General features: G+C 28.9%; 1 protein-coding gene across 1 annotated transcript in view; it reads right to left on the bottom strand.

Annotated features, from left to right (window-relative positions):
* Positions 1 to 21,066, bottom strand: part of LOC123294670 (transmembrane protein 47) — a 348,412-nt gene that overhangs the window by 272,180 nt on the left and 55,166 nt on the right. Inside the window, exon 2 of the mRNA XM_044875776.1 lies at positions 18,801 to 18,881. Within this exon, the coding sequence (XP_044731711.1) occupies positions 18,801 to 18,851 (51 nt within the window). The 5' untranslated portion in view covers positions 18,852 to 18,881. The remainder of the gene's footprint in view (positions 1 to 18,800; positions 18,882 to 21,066) is intronic.

Below are 21,066 nucleotides of genomic sequence, written 5' to 3'. Positions count from 1 at the left end.
ATGTTAGACAATATATCCAAATAAATTAATGTCGAATTGGTCAGATTTTTTATCTACAAACATTATTAAAAAATTTATTTTGTGAAAATACTCACACCACTATCATCTAATTATATGACAGACTATCCACGTCAACTTTTGAAAATATCAGGTTTAGTCAAACAGAAAACATACTTGGCAATTCAAATAAAGATTCGACGTCAGATAGCAAAAAATTTATCATTCAGTGTAAAGCTAAGTAAAAAATGTAGGTAAATTTACTTCCCCCATCACAATTTCCTGCCTAAGAGTCATTTAATATTAACTTCAATAATATATTTGATCAGATAGGAGAAATCTTTAAATTATTAATTGCAAAAAAAAAATTACGTTCTGAAACATCTGTTTTATAATTAAGCTTCAGATAACGGTCAGATGTAGATGAAAACATCGTCTTCACAACAGCAATTTGGATTCATTTTCATTCGAATCTGCTCGGTTAGCTAAAAATTATGAGCTATGCTCTGTGTGTCATCAGTTACAAACTTGAATTGACGTTAGATTGACTCTTAAGGTGGCGATAAGAATAGTGTTTTCTTCCAAAAAAAAATTATGTTTCGAATAATTTGTTTTAAAACAACACCCTACAGAAAATTCAAAATAACATGTCATTCCGTTTATTAAATTATTTAATTTTCCTTAATAAATTTCACAATGAGCTATCCCGTAGCGCATTTTGAGTTCACGTTACAGATTTTTGAATTTATCCAATATAATAAACTTGGAGCCCGTAACAGCAAAACTACACTTACCGTTTTTCGAAATTTCTGGAAGAAATGTTTTTATATTTTTAATAATTACAAGTATTTTGCACTTTCATGGAAATTTATTTATAGGAGGCCATTTTATTGCAAATTTTATCTTTTGACAGCTGTTATCATGACAGAGAGGTTTGTCACACCGATTTTTAATATATAAAGTCATTAAAATTTTACCCTTATCGCGGAATTACCTTTTTTTATTAATTTCTGCGTTTTGAGTTCTACTTTCGAAATTTCTCTGTGTGACAGCTCAAAACTTGACAAAAATATCTATCACACCAGTAAAAAATAAAATTAATCCTGGCAAAAAATATTTCTGTCAGAATAAACCTGACACACCTAGTCCATTGCACCTATCGTATTGATTCATATTCGAAATTTCGAACTCCGTGTAAGTACAGTGTTACTATTAAGGGCTCCAGGGCTACAAAGTTGATTTTCAATATCCATATGAAGGTTGAGGGAAAATTTCCTCTTTTGTGTCAGATTTATATGTAATCAATATAAATATATATATATGCTTATCCCTTGTTCGTTATTGTGGATTTTCGAACGACAATGATATTAATGGGACAGTTTTATGGGTAATATTTTTGCTTTCTTATATAATAATAATTTTCTCAACTATTTCTTTGTTCAAAATTGGACCAGAAAATAAAAATTTACATTGTTGGACATAAAATGCATGGTAATATAAGGAAAGTTTTGTGTTAAAGAAAAAGAAATGTTTCAGAACAATGAAAATACTTTATTATAATTTTAGTTTTTAAATTGGATTCGATTCTTAAGAAATTCAAGTAATGATTTTTCAAAACTTTTATCAATTTTCAGAAACATAATCCCTATATATTATAAATGTAAAAGTAAAGATGTTTGTTTGTTTGTTTGTTTGTTTCGCTTTATTGTAAAAACTATCGAATTGATTTGAATGAAACTGTACAACAATACAGCTCGTACATCAGAATAACACATGAGATATAATTTATAAAAATATATACATTTTTTTTTTAATTAAAAAAATTAAATTTATTCTGACAGTTTACTGTTCCATCTATGATCATCATTTTGAGCCATAAATTAAAGATTTCTGTAAATGCTATCATTTCATGCCCAGCAATTTTCACTTTAAAAATAGAAAACTATGTATATATTTTAGCTGCGTAAAACAAGCCCTTCGACTGTTATGAGAGAGGGATAAGTGAGATCAAGACAGGTGGAGGCTATAAAGCGGTAGTTTTTACTTTTAAGTCCATTGAAGCGTGCGGGTATTAAGATAGTCCATTATAAAAGAAATGGAATCACAGGGACTTTAGACTAGGAATATCGTATCAGAATATTAAATTTGATCCAGTTAAACGTTTCGATTATTTCAAATTATTCCACGTAACACAACTTATCGATTTCATTTGAATTGAACTCAAAAACTTAACCAATTACAACATATATTTTAGATTTCTATATTCCTAGTGGATTTTCCAAATGCCAAATTGAATTCTGAATGATCAAATTCCTGTATCGTATTCGTATTTAGACATGGACTAAATACATACATTAAAGGATAATTAAAAAAATAGTATTTCACAATCCCCTGATATTTATTGTTCAATAATTCCATTTCTTTGAAATGTGTTTGTATTACGTACGATATGTTACATAAATGAGACGAGGATTTATAGTAGAATTTAATCATTGTAAAATCCCAAAAGTATATGATAAAAACCTAATAGCAGTGGTAGTGTTTACAGGGTGATTTAAAATAATTTGCTTCTAATTTTTTCGAAAATAAATTTAATGATCAAAAACGGTAAAATATAGATCTTTTTATAGTCGGGGAGAAAGAAAAAAGGGGTCTAGTTTTATACTCCGAGGGCGCCTCCCAAATAAACTTTGTTACTTTTAAATGGAACTACCTATTTTCCGTAGGAGATTTTGATTCATTACCTCAAAAAAAACATCTTTTGTTTGAAAATTTTTTTCCTAGTCCTCATTTTTTGGTACCTGGCACTTCCACATAGAAAATTTTTATCTAACCAATTATCAAATTAATAATTATTTGTAGAATATGACTCCTCCTGTATGGAATACCGATGCAGTGACACGCCGCCACCACAGTTGTTGATACGGATGTCATAATTATCATTCAACTCAGAATGTTTCAAACAAAACCACTTTTGTTATTCCAATCCGCTTTCGTAAAAATTAGGTCTAAACTTTTTTTTAAATCGCTCTGTATATTCTATTTCTATACATACGATGTATTTATTCGAACTCTTTATGTGTAAATATAAAGATTTATACTAACTAATGTCGGGCACACACTATTTGTTGACACTCAAGCCTTAAATGAGAAATAGTGCTCTTTTTCACTGAAACTCAAATAATGTAACTTCATGACTATCTGACGATCGTATTTTTAAGAACTGTAAGAATGGTTCAATCTTTCTGCGTGCTCGTATAAATTTATGCGGCAAAAGTGAAATGCGAAATTGTTAGAATCCCTTCAAAACATATTTCTAATATACTCTGATAATTTTCATTCATTTTTTCTTCAAATAAAATAAAAAATAATTTTCACTCTTTATAATGATTTAAAATTTCCTAGTTCCTATAATTGGAGCGCTATTAATGTCAATAAAGCACTGAAAATGTTTGATAAATCTTATATGGGTTATAGTTATTTATATTTAAAATCGATTCGCAAAAGGGTTGAGAATTTGATATACATAGACTTGACATATGAAGCGAAGGCTATAACACAATAATCTTTGTATTTAAAATTGAAGTTGCCCAGCGAAGCGTGTAGTTCACAGCTAGAAAACTTTTTAAAAAAAGCCGGCCGGTCGCCAAATGTGCGAGAAACAGTATCAAAATCACCGTATGGATAACTATTCGTAACCATGTTCCCTTGATTGACACCCAGAATATGCTATTAGAAAAAAATTAAAATATCATAAAAGTGTTAACAATAAAGTTTTCACAGACAAAAAAAAAGTTATCAATGTTATATAACAAACTATTAACTCTTCTTTAAAAAGTAATAGTATGAATGTTAAAACCAAACTTAATTGTCGATTATCAAGAAACTAAAAGAGATTTTATACTCACTAATCTTTAAATCAGTTTGCTTATCCTTAAAGATATATATGATATAGACAGCTGATATCAAATACTGTACTAGGAAATAACTTTACAAATTTCTTTGGATTAAAAAACAACAAAATTATAGTATTTTTCTCTTTTTTGCAGATTATATATCTTTACTTATTCTTCAAAACTTAATCTTATATTTTGTTCATATCATTTAGTTCTAAACCATAAAATCATTGAATTAAATAAGAGCAAAAACAAAGTCTTTTCTTTTATTTAAATGAAATCTTCAAGTGTTAAAATCATACTAATTTTGACTTAAAATTACATTCATTCTCTGTACTAATATATTTTCAAAATGCGGGTATTATGAGACATCCTTTTTAATACAGTAACCTTGTCGTTTGAAAGTACAGGGTAGTCTGCATCAAATCCGGTAGTTCTTATTTTGTTTGCATGCTTGTTTATGATGTTGAAATTACTCATTTTTCAACAAAAAATTTGTGGATTTTTTCTATTTGCATTCTCTGCCCGGGCACATTTTAACTATTGAAATGTCTACTTTAAAACGGTCTAACTACGTGTATAGTTTTCTGTTCATTAAACCGCCTCCACAAAAACTAAAAAAAATACTTTTCGTTCGTAAACACGAGAACTCATAAGCAAAAAGAGATATCATGGTAATTTTTATAGCGTGATCAGGACGTAAAGAGTGAAATTGAGTTTATAGATGAGCAACATAGGTCAATTGGGTCGTGGGTCCGTAGAACCAATTTTGTAACCGCTCGAGAGCAAAAGTTTGAAAGTAAAGAAAATTCTTATAAAAAAATATACAACTTTTGTTTGAAACATTTTTTTTCGCAAATATCACTGTTTATCCGCGAGGGCGCAAATTAGATTAAACTGAAACTGAAAAAGTATGCACTTATAATAAAAGTGGATCGGCTTATAACTCCAATAAATATTGGTTGCTATTGCCGATTTATCGTTATAAACGATGTTGTTATAGCCGATACATTGATAGCCCGAACCTTCTATTTTCGTCGTTATAACCGGTTTTGAGCATACTTCCTTTTACTAGTATTCACAAATTATGATGAAAACATTTTTAATAAAACCAAAAAAATTCGTATCAATCCTCAGGCATTTAACTAATGCATCCGACGAATGCATCCTCCTATATTCTTGATTTATTATTAAATGGCAACATTTATAAAATGTTTCGAATAACATACAATACATACATAAAATAGACTCTTATCACGTTTCAAACCTAGAACTGAACTGAAAGCTATTTGTGGATATCTATAAAAGTGCTTGTAGCAGTGAAACCTACTGATAGCTAAACATGCATAGTTGTTAGTTCAGTAATGTCACAAATAAGACAACCATAATAATCATTAAATTATTCTATTCATGTTTCATAACTTTATAATATAATACTACAATACCAACAATATAATAACAATGTGCAATATATAATCTATTGAGAATGCTAAGTTAGCAGCATTTTATTCGGTAAATTTAATCACCAGTTACGCAACTTCGATAACATTTGCATACATTGATTTTTGTACCATGCATATATGTAATATACAAGATATACTAGGTTTTGTCCCAAGTTTATAACGCTTAAAAATTGTGATGCTACTAACAAAATTTTAATATAGGTGTTCTGCCGGTCTGTCCGCCTGTACGTCTGTCTATCAACACGATAACTCAAACACGAAAAAAAGATAACAAGCTGAAATTTTTACAGCGTACTCAGGACGTAAAAAGTGAGGTCGAGTTCGTAAATGAGCAAAATAGGCCAATTGGGTCTTGGGTTCGTAGGACCCATCTTGTAAACCGTTAGACATAGAACAAAAGTTTAAATATAAAAAATGTGCTTAAAAAACAAAACAACTTTTGTTTGATACATTTTTTCGTAAACATCACTGTTTACCAGTGAGGTTGCAGTTATATTAGTTATGTATGTGTGACATGTATGTATCTGTGAGTAATCACCACTGTCAATGCATGGTATTTCAACAATTAACTCAGTCAATTGTATGTTTTCACTTGTTGTAATTGATATTTTTTTTCAAATTATAGGAATTTATATACAGTATGTCTAATTAAGTTGGCATCGTATGGAAAAATTGTAAATTATTGGTTTTATGAATAAAAATAAGATCAGATCATATCAGATGTCAATTTTTTACATATGAATACAACGTTTGTCGAAAAATGTAAATTTTGCCTCGGGGTAAAAAGTATATATATTATTTTTTATCATATCGACAGTATTTATTGAGAAAGTTTTTTTTTCATTTCAAATTGAAAACTATGATCAGATACTATCCATCTACCATGACGATTAAAAATATATATCAAGCCGATTTTGTTATTTTTATTAGCTCTTCTCTGTATTAGCATTGATAACTTACGTCTATATAAATTTATCTGCATACATAAATTATCAATGCTAATACAGAGAAGAGTTAGTAAAAAAAAATAAAATTTGTATAATTGACCGTATTTTTCAATTAGAATCCACTTTTATCAATAAATATTGTCGGTATTGTAAAAAATAAAGTTACTTTACTCTTAGAAAAAATTTACATTTTTTGACAAACATCGTAAACGAATGCAAAAAATTAATATTTTATTATTTCATATTGCGTTCTAAGCTATGCAGGCCATGCAAGCCATGCAAGCCATGCACTTTCATCAAAGATAAACTTTTTCATAAAACCATTAATAAACAAATTTTCCGCATGTGGTTTAATTGGACACACCGTATATTGATTTTTAATAATTTTATTTGACAAGATAGTGAATAGTAATCGAAAAAGCTACAGAAATTAAGAGAATTACATTTTCATCAATAAAAAAATACGCCTGTTTTTTTTATTAAATGGTATGCCTGTTTTATAAAAAAAAGGGGTCCAAATGTAAAAAAAACGATTAAAATTTAGTTAATTCATCAACGATTAGGTGTGTATAATTTCCATAATGTGGTCTCAAATCGACTTTTTCAAATGATTTTAGAGCATATCTCAATAAATGTTCATCCAATCATTAAATCAGCCCGATTTTTGTAATTTTTTGCGACTTTACCTTATATATCGGAACTTTATGAAATTCCCAAACAAAATTTTGTTTTCGTTTTTCATTTTATCGATATTTCGTAATATTGTTTAAGAAAACTGTTAAAATCGAGAATTGTTTTTTAGTTGCTTTAATTAAAGCTCATTTGTGTAACAGGCTTGTTTTTATAATTATTTTTTGAAAAAAAAAGCAAAAAAAAATCCATGAAATGCCAAAAAATGATTAAAATTTAGTTTATTCATCAACGATTAGGTGTATAATTTTTATGTGGTAAACCATATCTAAAAAAATATTCATCCTCAAATCAGCCCGAGTTTTTAATTTTTTGGTTCTTTACCTGATACATCGGAACTTTATGCAACTCCGAAACCAAATTTAGTTTTCATTTTTCATTTTATCGATTTCAGTATTATTATTATTATTATTTTCATTTAATTAAAGCTAATTTTTGTAACAGCAGAGAAAAATCATTTTTCGAATAACTATAAAAACAACCAAGATAATAGCCATCAAATTTTGGCATAGCATGGAGTAGCTATGATAACATACGGTCATTATAGACATTGACGTCATAGTTATCTGTCTAATTAGTAGTGCTTATATAATGTAAACATGTGAAAACAAACAATTGACTGAGTTAATTGTTAAAATATCCCGTATAGACAGTGTTGATTACACTGTCGCACCACATACATAACTGATATTCCCATAGAATACATACTATATAAGTTGCGCCTATACATAACTGATATTCCCATAGAATACATACTATATAAGTTGTGCCTAATTTGCGCTCTCATGGGTAAACAGTGATGTTTACGAAAAAATGTTTCAAATAAGGAACATTTTTCACATTTAAACTTTTGTTCTATCTCTAACGGTTTACAAAATGGGTTCTACGGACCCAAGACCCATTTGACCTATGTTGCCCATTTACGAACTCGGCCTCACTTTTTATGTCCTGAGCACTAGGTAAAAATTTCAGCTTGATATCATTTTTTGTTTTTTAGTTATCGAGTTAACAGACGGACGAATGTACACCTATACGAAAATGTTTTTCGTATCATCAATATTTTTAAGCGTTACAAACTTGGGACTAAACTTAATATACTATGTATATTTCATATCTAAATGGTATAAGAAATTCATACTGCCTTATTAATTGTTGATTTATGTTACTTATCACAAAAGTGTTTCTGTAATATTTTTTAAAGATATTGTTGCTGCTATCTTTACAGACATATTTATTTCATAGTTGATTAGACTTGCATAGAGATGACGATGTCGACGATGATGCATGTGTGCAGATATGTAATACATTAATCAATAATAAATATATACTTACATTGGTTACATTATATGTGTTCTACATTCTAGACTTATATATAGTCTACACTACATATATAGTCTACAGTTTACAGTTTATAGTTTACAGTTTACATATTACATATTACACATATAGACACTTCATCCAAATGACAACAGATAATATCGTTGATATGAAGTGTCATCGATCAATCTTCATTGATTGATAAATAACAGTATTAGTCAATCAATATATGTGAATGTGTATTTGTTTATCAGGACACATGAGAAATTAAATTATTTATTCACTCATTATCATTAGCATGTATGCTAAATTTGAACTTTACTCTCATTACGTGTTACATCATTATTTATTTATACAGGTCAGCATATATCACTTTTAATAAGTTGAGAACGAACTATAAATTAATGAGAAACACAATATTACTTTTGCATAAAAAAATTTAATGATTTTAATAAGCAGTTTTTAAAATTTTTTTTAATATTCATTTTAAATAAGTTATACAGTTGTAAGATCTTACAGCGTCAACGAATCTTTATTAAGCAGTGAAATAAACAAAATTTAAAAAAACCTCTTACAAACTTTTCGTCTATGGAGCCCTAAAAACCCTTTTTTAAAGTACCCTTTTCCTCAAAGCCTTTTCGAAACTGAGCCGATTTTGAAAATCATCGCCAAGTTTTTAGTAAATTCGGGTACGGAACCCTAAACTCGCAATTGAAACATAGCTAAGAACATTCTCCAATAAATTATCTTTCAAACGAAACAAAAAAATCAATATTGATTCATCCGTTTACACACATACACATAGCGGTCAAACACCCCCTTTGTTCGGGTGTTAAAAACGCTTAATTATCCGCCAGTAAAATCTTACAAAAAAAAACCAGCTTAAATCGCAAAACGCGAGGCAAAGCTGCTTTTTTGGTATGTTATTTAGACCTCTTAGGGAAGTGTGAAACAACGTTTTGCAAACAAAGAAAGTTGTGATACCTGCGTAATCCGTGAAAAACTACAAAACTTTCGAATTTTTTCAGTTCTTGCAGTTCAATTCAAAAACTATGAGCTTTAACATGAGTTGCCACTATCATCTTGAAAGTATATTCAATTTGAAGCAATTGAAATGAACCCACATATCCGTATGTCTAATGGTTTTTGATATGTGATGGTTGAAAAATTTACATAATTTTCAGAAATGTTAAAATTTTGAGTTTTGCTTATGTTAAATCCTTAAAGATAAAAGAAAAGTTAAAATGTAAAAAAGTTAAAATAAAAAAATAAACAACTTTTGTTTGAAACAATTTTTCGTAAACATCATTGTTTTCTTATGAGAGGTCAAAATTTTGGTGTCCATTTTCTCCAAAAATATAAAAGATAGAGAGATGAAAATGTGTATGTAACTTCAAATAGTGTGCCTTAAAAGTGAGCCAAGTAAGGCGATGTAAAGCTGCTAATTTCTCCTCTAACTTTCATTTCTCGTATACGTTGTTTACGCCTGACATACAAATAATCATTAATGAGACAAAATAATATTTATATTTAACGCAGCATCAATCCAAAAAAAAAAAAAAAAAACTAAAAAACAATAACTCATCGAATATTATTTTAATTATTAGTTTTCAATATCATTAAAACATTATAATGATTCTTAAATACGAAATTTATGTTTTTCAACTAAAAATATTTAACAATTAAATTATCTCGTATTTGAAAATTTGTATAAAATAAATTACACTTATCCACTTATAAACGAAATTATTGAACTGAAAATGAATTTATACAAATAATAAATAAAATACAATTGATTTGCATTATTTTATGCGAAATTGTTATATTTTCTAACTGAATGATTTGTACTCTCAAAGTACTCGATAAGTGGTTAAACAACAAGTGTAGAACTTTATCGAACAGTTCACCGAGATACGTACGATCCAATCTTTAAAAAAATTATTCATCGTTCGAAAACCCAAAGACAAAATATCCCTCAATTTCCGAAAAAAATTTTAAACAAATTTTTCCAACCATAATTGGGAACCCAAGACTTTCTTGTTTCCTTAAAAATATTGTTCAAATGAGAAAATGATAAAATTGATACTTTTATTGAAATTGGAAAATCGAATATTTTCGATATCGCTGCTTATCAAAAAGTACAAAATGATGCACAACTAAATGTACACAAATATCACGCTGAAACTCTTTAAAATTAGATTCATGGATGCAAAAAATGGATATTTTTTGCCTCCACCAAATATCAGCCCTAAATAAGGGAGGACGCGCGTAGGGCAGACGATTAGATTAGTAAAAACGAAATTGCGATATTTGAATTAACTCGATCGCGTCAGATTTAAAATATGGTGGGTTAGTTACATGCTAAAAAATGTACATTCCAATAATCTGACGATTTAAGCGAGACGCAAAGAAATGGGAAGTTTGTTACCCGCAGTAACTCGAGCATGATCAAAATTTTTTCATAATATTGAAATTAACATTTTTTACATGTAATTCACCCACCACAAATTAATCTGACGCTCTCGAGTTAATTCACCTATCAGAATTTTGTTTTTACTTATTTGACCGTTTGCCCTACGCGGGTCCTCCCATATTTAGGGCTAATATTTGGTGGAGGTACTAAGGAAGGTCCAAGGAACCCCTCATATCTTCAACTGGCGCGCTCGAGTCACTACACAAATCCCCTATTGGGCTACTCTACTATAATTAATAAAATTGGGAATAAAGGCACTTATTCTGTACTAATCATATGTGTTAGGCAAAGCAATAGAAGAAAATAATATTTTTGATAATATCTAAATTTGTCGATTATTAGTTTTCTAAAACAAATTTTGTCACCCATATCGTTGAAAAGATTTGCTACAAAACAAATGATTATATCGAAAAAATAGAAAGTGACCTAGTCCTAAATTTTCCGCTTGTAGGCTGCTTATTAGTTGTGGAAAAATGAATTTTATCGCACATGCCGTTTAGAAGTATTTCTGCCAACTTCAACCATTCTCATTTTGAACTGGGTGGTTACTTTCTATTTTGAGCGATTTTAAAACATTTGCTTTCTGATCTGAATACTGTCTTCTAAACAATTTTGCTGCATCAGAGACAAAATTCTTTTTTCCATAATTAATTAGTAACAAATTCTAGGATTTTCAATAATATTAGTTTTCAATTCAAGGATTTTCAGTAATATAAGTTTCTTTCCAAAGTTTATGCACATGGAGAAACAAACGTACAATAGTGGGTTGGTCAATATATTGCAGTTTGTATAATATGTACAAGAGTTTCACACCTATAATACTGTTGAGTATATAATTCTCTGGAGATGCATCAGCTCAGAAAGTTATTGTTTAAATTGTAGATGATCCAAATACTATGTTTGTATAGTTAATTGTTAACAATTATTTATCAATATTGCTTTAGACAAAACTCGTTGAAATAACAATTGCATTTTCTGGACCAAGAATCTTAAAAGTAACTTCTGATTCTAATCTTTGACAACTTCTGATTACTGTTCATAGATTGCTTTCGAAATTTTAATTTTTTTATTTTTAAGCTGTTTTTTTGAATTTTCCCTACTATTTTCTACACCTAAACCTTTCTAAAATTATTTGCATTGGTCAAGCCGTTTTTGAGCTTCTGAAATATTAAAGAAATTCGATAATTTAGGTTTAAATTTTCCATCATCTGTGTTAGTTTTTGGTTACTATTTCCCCTTATTAGATATGGGGAGCAGGAGCATCTTGAAAAAGATATCCTGAACTTGGTGCCCTGCTCTCGATATTTAGTATAAGGAAAAGAGTAACGAAAAACTAATATAAATAAAGAAAAATTTTACCGAAAATTATTGAATTTCCGAAATATTATATGCTGAGTTAGATTTATCATGTAATGAATGTTTCAAGAATGCGAGTTCATCGCACCTATATTTAATATATGAGTAGTGTCAAAAAACTAACATTAAAAAAAAAAATTCAAATCGAAAATAGTTTAGTGAATAGAGTCAGATCTCAGTCAGTCCGGGCTCATTTAGGAAAGATAAAATATTTAGAATCGGAAGGATTATATAAACTTATAAACAAATGAACTAGTTACGTTGAAAGCGAGACCGTTTTACACATAGCAGGTATCAAAAGTGGTGAAAAAATCACGGTAAAAGCACACTTTCTAATCAATATGACTTTATTCTATACACCCATACGAACATTTAAAGCTGGGTCCCAAAAAAAAACTTATTGTTCCATAGCAACCCTTTCGCCTTCATACGGTTTCAATTCTTAGATAACAGTGATTTAAACGAACGACTCACTAAGTCAGAGTAGACACGATTGAGAAAAAGACGATTTATTTGAGTTTTTGTAAATAGGTTAAAATATTATGATAATAATTATTTATATAATATTCATTCTTCCAAAAATGATAAGATCCACATTTTTTTTCACGACTTTTAAAATATCTGGTAAATGATAAATAATTCAACGTTCCTAAAATGGCGTAAATTTGACGTGACTGGGATCTTGGAGAAAGTAATTGAAAAAGCAAATTTTTTATATTTGATGACAAAATCAAAAAGTATAATACGTAATCCTTATGCAACTCTCCGTATGTTAATGCCAGCTTTCCAGATATAAAGAGAGGTTCAGTGTACCGTTTTTATGTACATCAGAATAAGATAAAGATTCGTTGAAAAATCAACATCTGTGTTAGTCAGTACGTGAAGATAAAAACAATAAATCGACATTCATTCTTACATTCTTATAATCAAATAAAGACATAAAAGACGGCGTCTTCAAACAAAGTTCATAAACAAGTTGATAAACCCCAACACACCAAAATATAACATTTACACCAAAATGTATTGAACGGATATGCTCTCACAGGCACAGGCACAGGCACATTGATTCATTCACCCCCGTCATTTGCAATGTAATAAATGTATAGCAATTTGTTACAAACAAATAAATTACAAAACTTTTTAAATTACCAATTCAAATGATATTATTTTACATACATATATAAAAATCAAACATAAATTAAGAATCCTAACATAGAATTCTCTTATTATAAAACGAATAATAATAATAAATAACATCAGTTAAGAATCTCAACAATCATAATGGGCACAATGCCAACAATAAATAGACATAAGTTTACTACTTCTGTACAATAACTGGTACGAATACAAAATTTAATGTAACAAGAGTCTTAAAATTTCTATAGTGAAGTCGAGTTTGTTGTATATCTATAAAATGAAGAGGGAATCTCCTCAGCTCTCACATGGTACAACAATAGGCTGGCTATACCAAGTATGTTCTCTTGCATTGTGTATTTTTATTATTTTCATTTTGTGTATATTGTTTAGAAAATTCTATATAGTTTTCCGAGAAATAACATGGTTTTCCAAAAGTGATACAATATGAAGTTTTTTGTTGACCATATTATAGTTCAAGAGACAAAAAATGCATGTATCAAATGTAAACATCTTGTTTATATTAGAATTGAAAAAAACAAAAAGTAAAAAAGGGAACAAATCAAATTTTGAGAATATTTTAGTACATGATGGAATTTTTTTGAAATGTGTTAGATTATTTTTTATAGAAGCACTGAGAGATAATACATTTGAAAATTACGAATAAAAATTTTTTCCACCACTTAAATCTAGACCACAATAGGGTACTTTCGGTAGTGAAAAATAAATTATGAAATTTGAAAAAAGTTAAAATTTATGTAAAAATATACTTAAATATTCTGATTTCGAGTCATAAAAGCACATTTTTCTTTTATAATATTCAAATTAAAAATCGTAATTTTTAAACTGTATATCACGTGACCTAAAATGCGAGAAAGCCCCGATGTGATGCCATATCGGTATGAACCATAGACTATCAGTTAGTTCAGTATAGACAGCTGGATACAATATATCCATAGATAATAAATATTTATATTTATTATAATTAGTTGTCTATGAATATATCTGTCAAACTTATCGGTGTTATTTCGTATAATGATACCGATATTACGTCATCAAATTGGATGCCCGCGTTTTTGGCGGTTAAAAAAAGGTTTTGGCAGGAAAGCGTGTGCATTTTTCCGAAATAAGTTTTTTGTGGCTTTTTATTAGCAAAATCCACATTTTTACTTTTTCAAATATAGTAGAATACCCTATTCGCTTAGCACTCCAAATACACACATTATTCTTGATTCAAGGCAATATTTGGTTTCTTTAAATTTTGTCTAAATAATAAAATTACAATTTCTCTCGCATGCGCAGAAACCATAAGAGTTTCTCATGGACAGATTAGAGAATGTAAGTCCAATCACATATGTGCTGAAGAGTAAACAGCTAGGAAGCGTGAGTCCAAATTTTCTTCAACCCCTCTAAAACATTCTGTTTGAATATACAATGTCTGGTTGTGCCCACATATAATCGATTTGCCGAAATTAAGGATTTTTCAAAGATACCTTAAAACTGACTATGGGAATTATCCACAAAAACGTAATCTTAAATTTCAGGCTATCGCCTCTCTGACTAAAATGAAATGAATAGAATTTAGTACTAAATCCTACAGGACATTAAAAACTAACGTAAAAAAACAAGTTTTAAACGATACACTCTCGTAATATCATAGAGTCTTTTTTCCTACTATCATTGCTGCGGTGTATATCTGTGTATTATATATTATTTTAAAATGACCCATAATAATTTCTGTTTTTATAAATACAACAGGAAAATTTTTCAGGTTAGTTTTCTACAAACTAACAATTAAAATTTTCATATTGTCAATATATAGTTTTTTTTATACCATGTAATATGCAAGGTATACTAAGTTTAGTCCCAAGTTTATAACGCTTAAAAATATTGATGCTATGAACAAAATTTTGGTATAGGTGTTTATAAAATCCCTAATTGGTTCATTTTCGGTTGTCTGTCCGTCTGTCTGTCAATGATAACTCAAAAACGAAACAAGATATCAAGCTAAGCTGAAATTACAGCGTACTTAGGACGTAAAATGTGAGATCGAGTTCGTAAATGAGCAACATAGACCAATTGGGTCTTAGGTCCGTAGAACCCATCTTGTAAACCGTTAGAGATAGAACAAAAAATTAAATGTAAAAAATAATCCTAATTAAAAAATAACTAGCTTTTGAATAAAAGGAAGGAATAAAAAATATTCCTTATTAAAAAATAACTAAATAATAAATTTTGTTTGAAACATTTTTTCGTAAACATCACTGTTTACCCGTGAGGGCGCAAAATAGAAGTAAATTGTATAGTATGTTTTATATGGGGATATCAGTTATGTATGTGTGATGTACGTATGTGTAATGTGGTAGAGTAACCAACACTCTCTATGTATGGTATTCCAACAATTAACTCAGTCAATTGTTTGTTTTCATTTGTTTTAAATAAAACTTGGCTATCGGTTAAATTCTATTTCCAGTAAAACCCTGCGAATTGGGTAAAATGCAACAAATATTTTCACGCGTATGAGATTTTTCAAAAATACTTTTTTAATAATGGGTAATAAAGAAAGTAATTTTGTTCTTACTAATCCACGATATTTTCTAAAAAATTTCTTAGATAAACTCTAAATATCCTTTAAGTAACGACTATAATATTATACTTGTAATGTTTTCATCAAAACAATATTACCGTAGTTACAAAATTACTTTAATACTTTTTGTATAATAAAAAAATTAAATTTCACATTCTACATTAAACACACTAACATCGTTAAAGAAAATTTTCTTTGAAAATTTGTAATAATATTATTATCTACTGAAAAAACGATATCTTATCATATATGGTTTCCTTTTCTTATTCTATTTTCTAGAATTCTGTCAACATTTTAAACCATTTAACGTACTTTTCTACAAATTTCTTATTAATATGGTTTCAATAAAATAAAGGAATTTTTTTTTTATTATAATAATTTTCTCTGCTTTTAATGAAAAATATCTTGATAAATAATAAAAAAGGACCATTAGAGCTATAAATAATTAAAACCCTCGAGGATTAAATTAATCCTTTCAATATATTTTAATATTTAAAGTATGATAAAATAAATTCATATTCTAGGAATCCAAAAATATTTCAAGTTCAATTTAGTGTTTATAAAAGGAGAATCGGAACTGGTGCGAAATGAACCACCAAATATACTAGAAAAATATTCTGGCAAAAGACAATGTCACGAAAAAGTTGCTTTTTAACCGACTGGATTTTTGAATATTTCTTTGAGAAGTGAAATTATGTAATGATAAATTGTGACAGCGGTTGCGGTAACTGTGTTTACTTATGCGCATTCCAAATCAAGCTGCGAAAATTTGAAAGGTTATTAGAATTGTATTTGGTCTAAAAAACCTGAAAGTTATATAGACACATTTAAGGTTAGGGGAATTTTGGGGTTTCACATTGTTAAAAGAGTAAATACTATTTTAGTACAAATAAAGTTAGAATAAATCGTTATACAAGACAGCGGCGTAGTTATGTGAGTCTCTGTCGCGGTTACAATAGTGCACCGTCGATTTAGGACCTCAAAACCAGGGAATTTGCCTGTATAATAAATTTATAAGTTGTAAAACAATAAATTCCATAATGGAGAAAGGTGGATCGACTGTAACTACAGTAAAAAAGTATTTGTTTAATATTTGTCCATATTCTCTAGGCGAAGTGTTGCTTTTAGAACAAGATTTTTTATGTATTTAGACTAAGTATACCACTTGTATTCCAAATTCTTAACCGAATCACACTATTGAGTGATACTCAGAAAACATTTGATCTTTCGATCAGGTGCCAGCTATTTATGGTTTTCTATGGTTTTCTATTAGGTTCGCATAAAGGTTAATACCGGTATAGTTCCTAACGAAGTTAGCTATACCTGCATACCGTTCCATTCCTTTCATTTTTTTCCTATCCTTTTTTTATGGCATGTTCTATACAATGTTTTTATTGTTTAAAAAGAATGAATAAAGTTTAATTGTATTGAATTGAATTGAAAATTGCTGATTTTAAAATCATTTTAAGACCAATTTTTTTAACCATTGTTCATTTCCGTTAACAAATGAAATTATATTTACCAAACAGTTATGTCATGTCTAGCACCAAGTACAAAATAAAGAAAGCATTTTAATCGTGAAAATTTTGATGTTGATATTTTCCACCTAATTTAAGCATCTTCGAATCAACTATTAGGTTAATACAAAAGTTTTGTCCGTTGTTATGACAAAACTTACTTTATTTATATTTCCTACTTCAAACTGAAATATCTCAGTGAATACTTACTCCATTTAAACGAAATTTGTCTAGAAAAATTTACCATTACCGTATTATAAAGTTATCGGATGAATATACCCCAAACTTCATGGTATATAATAGTTTATTGATTACGAAGTGCAGGCAGGTTTCATAATAACGTGTTATCCGTAAAAATATACGCAAACTTTGTAAACAGTTACTTTTCATTTATTGTTTTGACCATTTTATCAAAAATAAATAAACAGAAAAATCTTCTTTACAAAAAATAGACCAAAGCATAAAAAAAATAATCAACATGGAGTATCAGAGGGTTAAAAACAATTTTATACAACATTCATTCTGGAAAATTGTTCAAAGATTTTCTTCTTAAGATAAATATATGTCATCAAACTATACAAGATATACATCCCGTTGTATACATGTATATCAATGTATAATAAGTACAAGAAGCTGCTACTGTTTGCTAAAATATAACGATTTAACGACCGATAAACATAGATAACAAACTTTATAGTAAGTAGTAGGCTACACATATCCTTAATACAATCTTAAAGCACACATTTTATTGGTCCATATTATTATCAGTTTTTCTTAGAATTATACAGATTGGCTTCCAAAAAATTGACTACATCATTTCATCAAATTGGTTATAAAATACTTTTTTTAAGATTAACTCAAAATATCTTCACATATTGTTCAAAATATCTTCATAGTCAAAATCAAAATCAGACTTTTAAGGTTAGAAATGATAAGTAAACCTCCGATTTTTACGAGACCGCGTACAGACTGTTCGTATTAGGGCATAGAAAAAAATCCGTTTTATTCAGTAAGTGTGATCTTTTATACGAGCGTAAACGCGCTTGCAAGTTCGAAAACCCATGAAAAATCACGAAAATAGAAAAAAAACTATTGGATCTCATATTTTGAACTTTTCTTCCATCATTTTTTGTGCGTTGACATTATTTCCTTGATCGCCGTCCCGAAAAAAATCGTTTGTCTGATAAATATTTGATACTGGGAAAATTCGATTAACAAAAACTGTTATTGTGTGGTTTTATCCAAGATTCTTAGTTCATATAGATTAACTGCGTGATTTTTACAGAAAAGGGGATATCAGGAGTATAAACTCCGCAGTTCTTCTGTAAAATAAAATAATGATATTGTTTGATTTTTATTTTTATTCTTAGTAGACCATCCTGTATCTACACTTTGGTCTATACCACATTGACACAACACTTACCTTTAGTGGACGAGTTATTGTTACTGTTTCAATGGTTGTGGTCTGCGCCATCTTATTTATCACATTCAATTATGTCACCAACTGTAACAATAAATTCAAATTGTTAGTTCTAATCATAGTTTATATATATATATATTTAAATGTATATTTTATATGTATAGAATGTATCATGGAAAAAATCCTTTTAAAAAACGTTTACTTTCCACAGATACTTTCAGAACCCAAGGGAATTAAATTTGATTTCTAATAAAAATTTCGTTTGTTAGAAATCAAAATTAATTTCCTTGTGTTCTGAAAGTACTGTGGAGTATTCTTTTTTTAGAGATTATCAGGAGATTTTTTATTAGATATAATTTTCTCCATTGCAAAATTTTTAATAGTCTTCAGCATCTAAATGAAAATTCAATAATAAGAAAATGAATCGAAAATTTAACTAAATTCAAAATCAAGTAAAAGTAAATTAAAAATCTCATTTGATGACTTAAAGGAAGCTGCTTTTTTTTACCGAATAACATGTGTTGATAGAGTAGATAAAATACAATGAATGACCCGGAAAAAAAGTGACGATAGGGAAACAGCACTGATTTTAATGAAACTTTTTTTATCGTGTTTATAGGACCCCAAGGAACATTCAGCCAACTTAACCTTGTAATGAGGGGGCAAAGGGGTATAGGCCCCAGTGGCAAGCATATGTAGCCCAAATTATTTTTTTGAAGGGCCTATTTTGCTTTAATATTGTCAGCTAGTAGTTACTTTTGCGGAATACGAATCCGATGTCAGATTACACGGATTCTGTCAGGTTTCTCGAAAATCGTGTTACTTTTGACCGGAATAGGTTAGAATCTAAGCCCCCCTATAACTAGGTTAAGTTGTCTGAATGTTCCTTGGGGTGCTATAAACACGATACAAAAAGTTTCATTAAAATCAGTGCTGCTTCCCAAATTTTTTTGCATCTCGGCTTATTAACTGTCTTTATTGCAAAATCATCTCATTATATACCAAAAGAAAGAGATGATTTTCTTCAAGAAATTATTATTCATAGAAATTTTACTGTAACCGAAACGAATTTCATAGATTAGGTTCAATTTCATCGATAGCATTGTTTGTACTTTTCGAAAGTCATTCGATCAAACCTACCTTTTCAATGACCTTCATATATTCTTCAATTATTTACTGAATCGATTGATTAACAAAACGATAGAAAAACGAATCATATTGACGATATGATCAATGAAAATCCTTCGGTAGGTACACGAGCAGTATCTCACATTGAACACTCATTTTGGTTAAAAAGTTCAGTAATTGGAAAGCGTTGTACGCCCTTGCTTGGAATATTGCACGATGATTTCCGTCATATTAATTATATCGTGCTGTTCAATGAAGCTTAATGAAGTTAAATTTGAATTTGAATGAAATTTACAAAATTTAAAAAACCCCCGACAAATGCGATTTATTCCTTGTAAACCGATTTTTGGAAACTCAGCTATAAAATATTCTCAACCGAGTCGGTTCGACCATTTAGAGGCTACGATGCCACTGAGAAACACACAGACGCACAGATAAACACTTTAAACTTATAACACTCCTTAAATCAATATCAAAGTGATGGTCAAGGACATCAGATGAGATGAAAAGGATACTTAGAGTGCTACCATTTTTTGGGACAAATTTTTGGAAATATTTTTATTGAAATTAAAATATTTGAGTTGACTTTGTTCTTTTGAATAACTTACTTATTTTACCATTTCAATTTTCGAAATTAATGGAGCCTAGTTTATTTGACCATTCATTTCCATAGTAATTATTTATATGTTAAAATTATATGTCATGCCATTTCCAAACTGAGTCGATTTTGAAGATCATCGCCAATTTTTTAGTTTTTTTGGTACGAAACACTAATCTCGAAATTGAAACATAGTTAAGAACACTCTCTTCGTTAAATTTCCTTACAAATGATACCAAAAAAATTAAAATCGGTTCATTCGTTTAGGCATTACGATGCCACAGACAGACAAACCCACATACTCACACACATAGCGGTAAAACTTATAACACCTTTTTTTTCAGTTTGGGGGTTAAAAATCATTCATATTACAAATGCACTAGTAGTATAAACACACAATATAATTTCATCGGCTATTAAAAAGATATAGAACTTCAAAATATCAAAAAGTGTTATCCAGGAATATTTATGTAAAATGAAAATTCATTACATTGAGTAGAAAAATATATTTTGATGCAAAAATCTGATATCAATATATACATG

The sequence above is a fragment of the Chrysoperla carnea genome, chromosome 3, assembly GCF_905475395.1.
Source record: "Chrysoperla carnea chromosome 3, inChrCarn1.1, whole genome shotgun sequence".
Classification (NCBI taxonomy): Eukaryota; Metazoa; Arthropoda; class Insecta; order Neuroptera; family Chrysopidae; genus Chrysoperla; species Chrysoperla carnea.
Note: the sequence above shows the minus strand (reverse complement) of the source record. Positions and strands in the feature narration are given on the sequence as shown.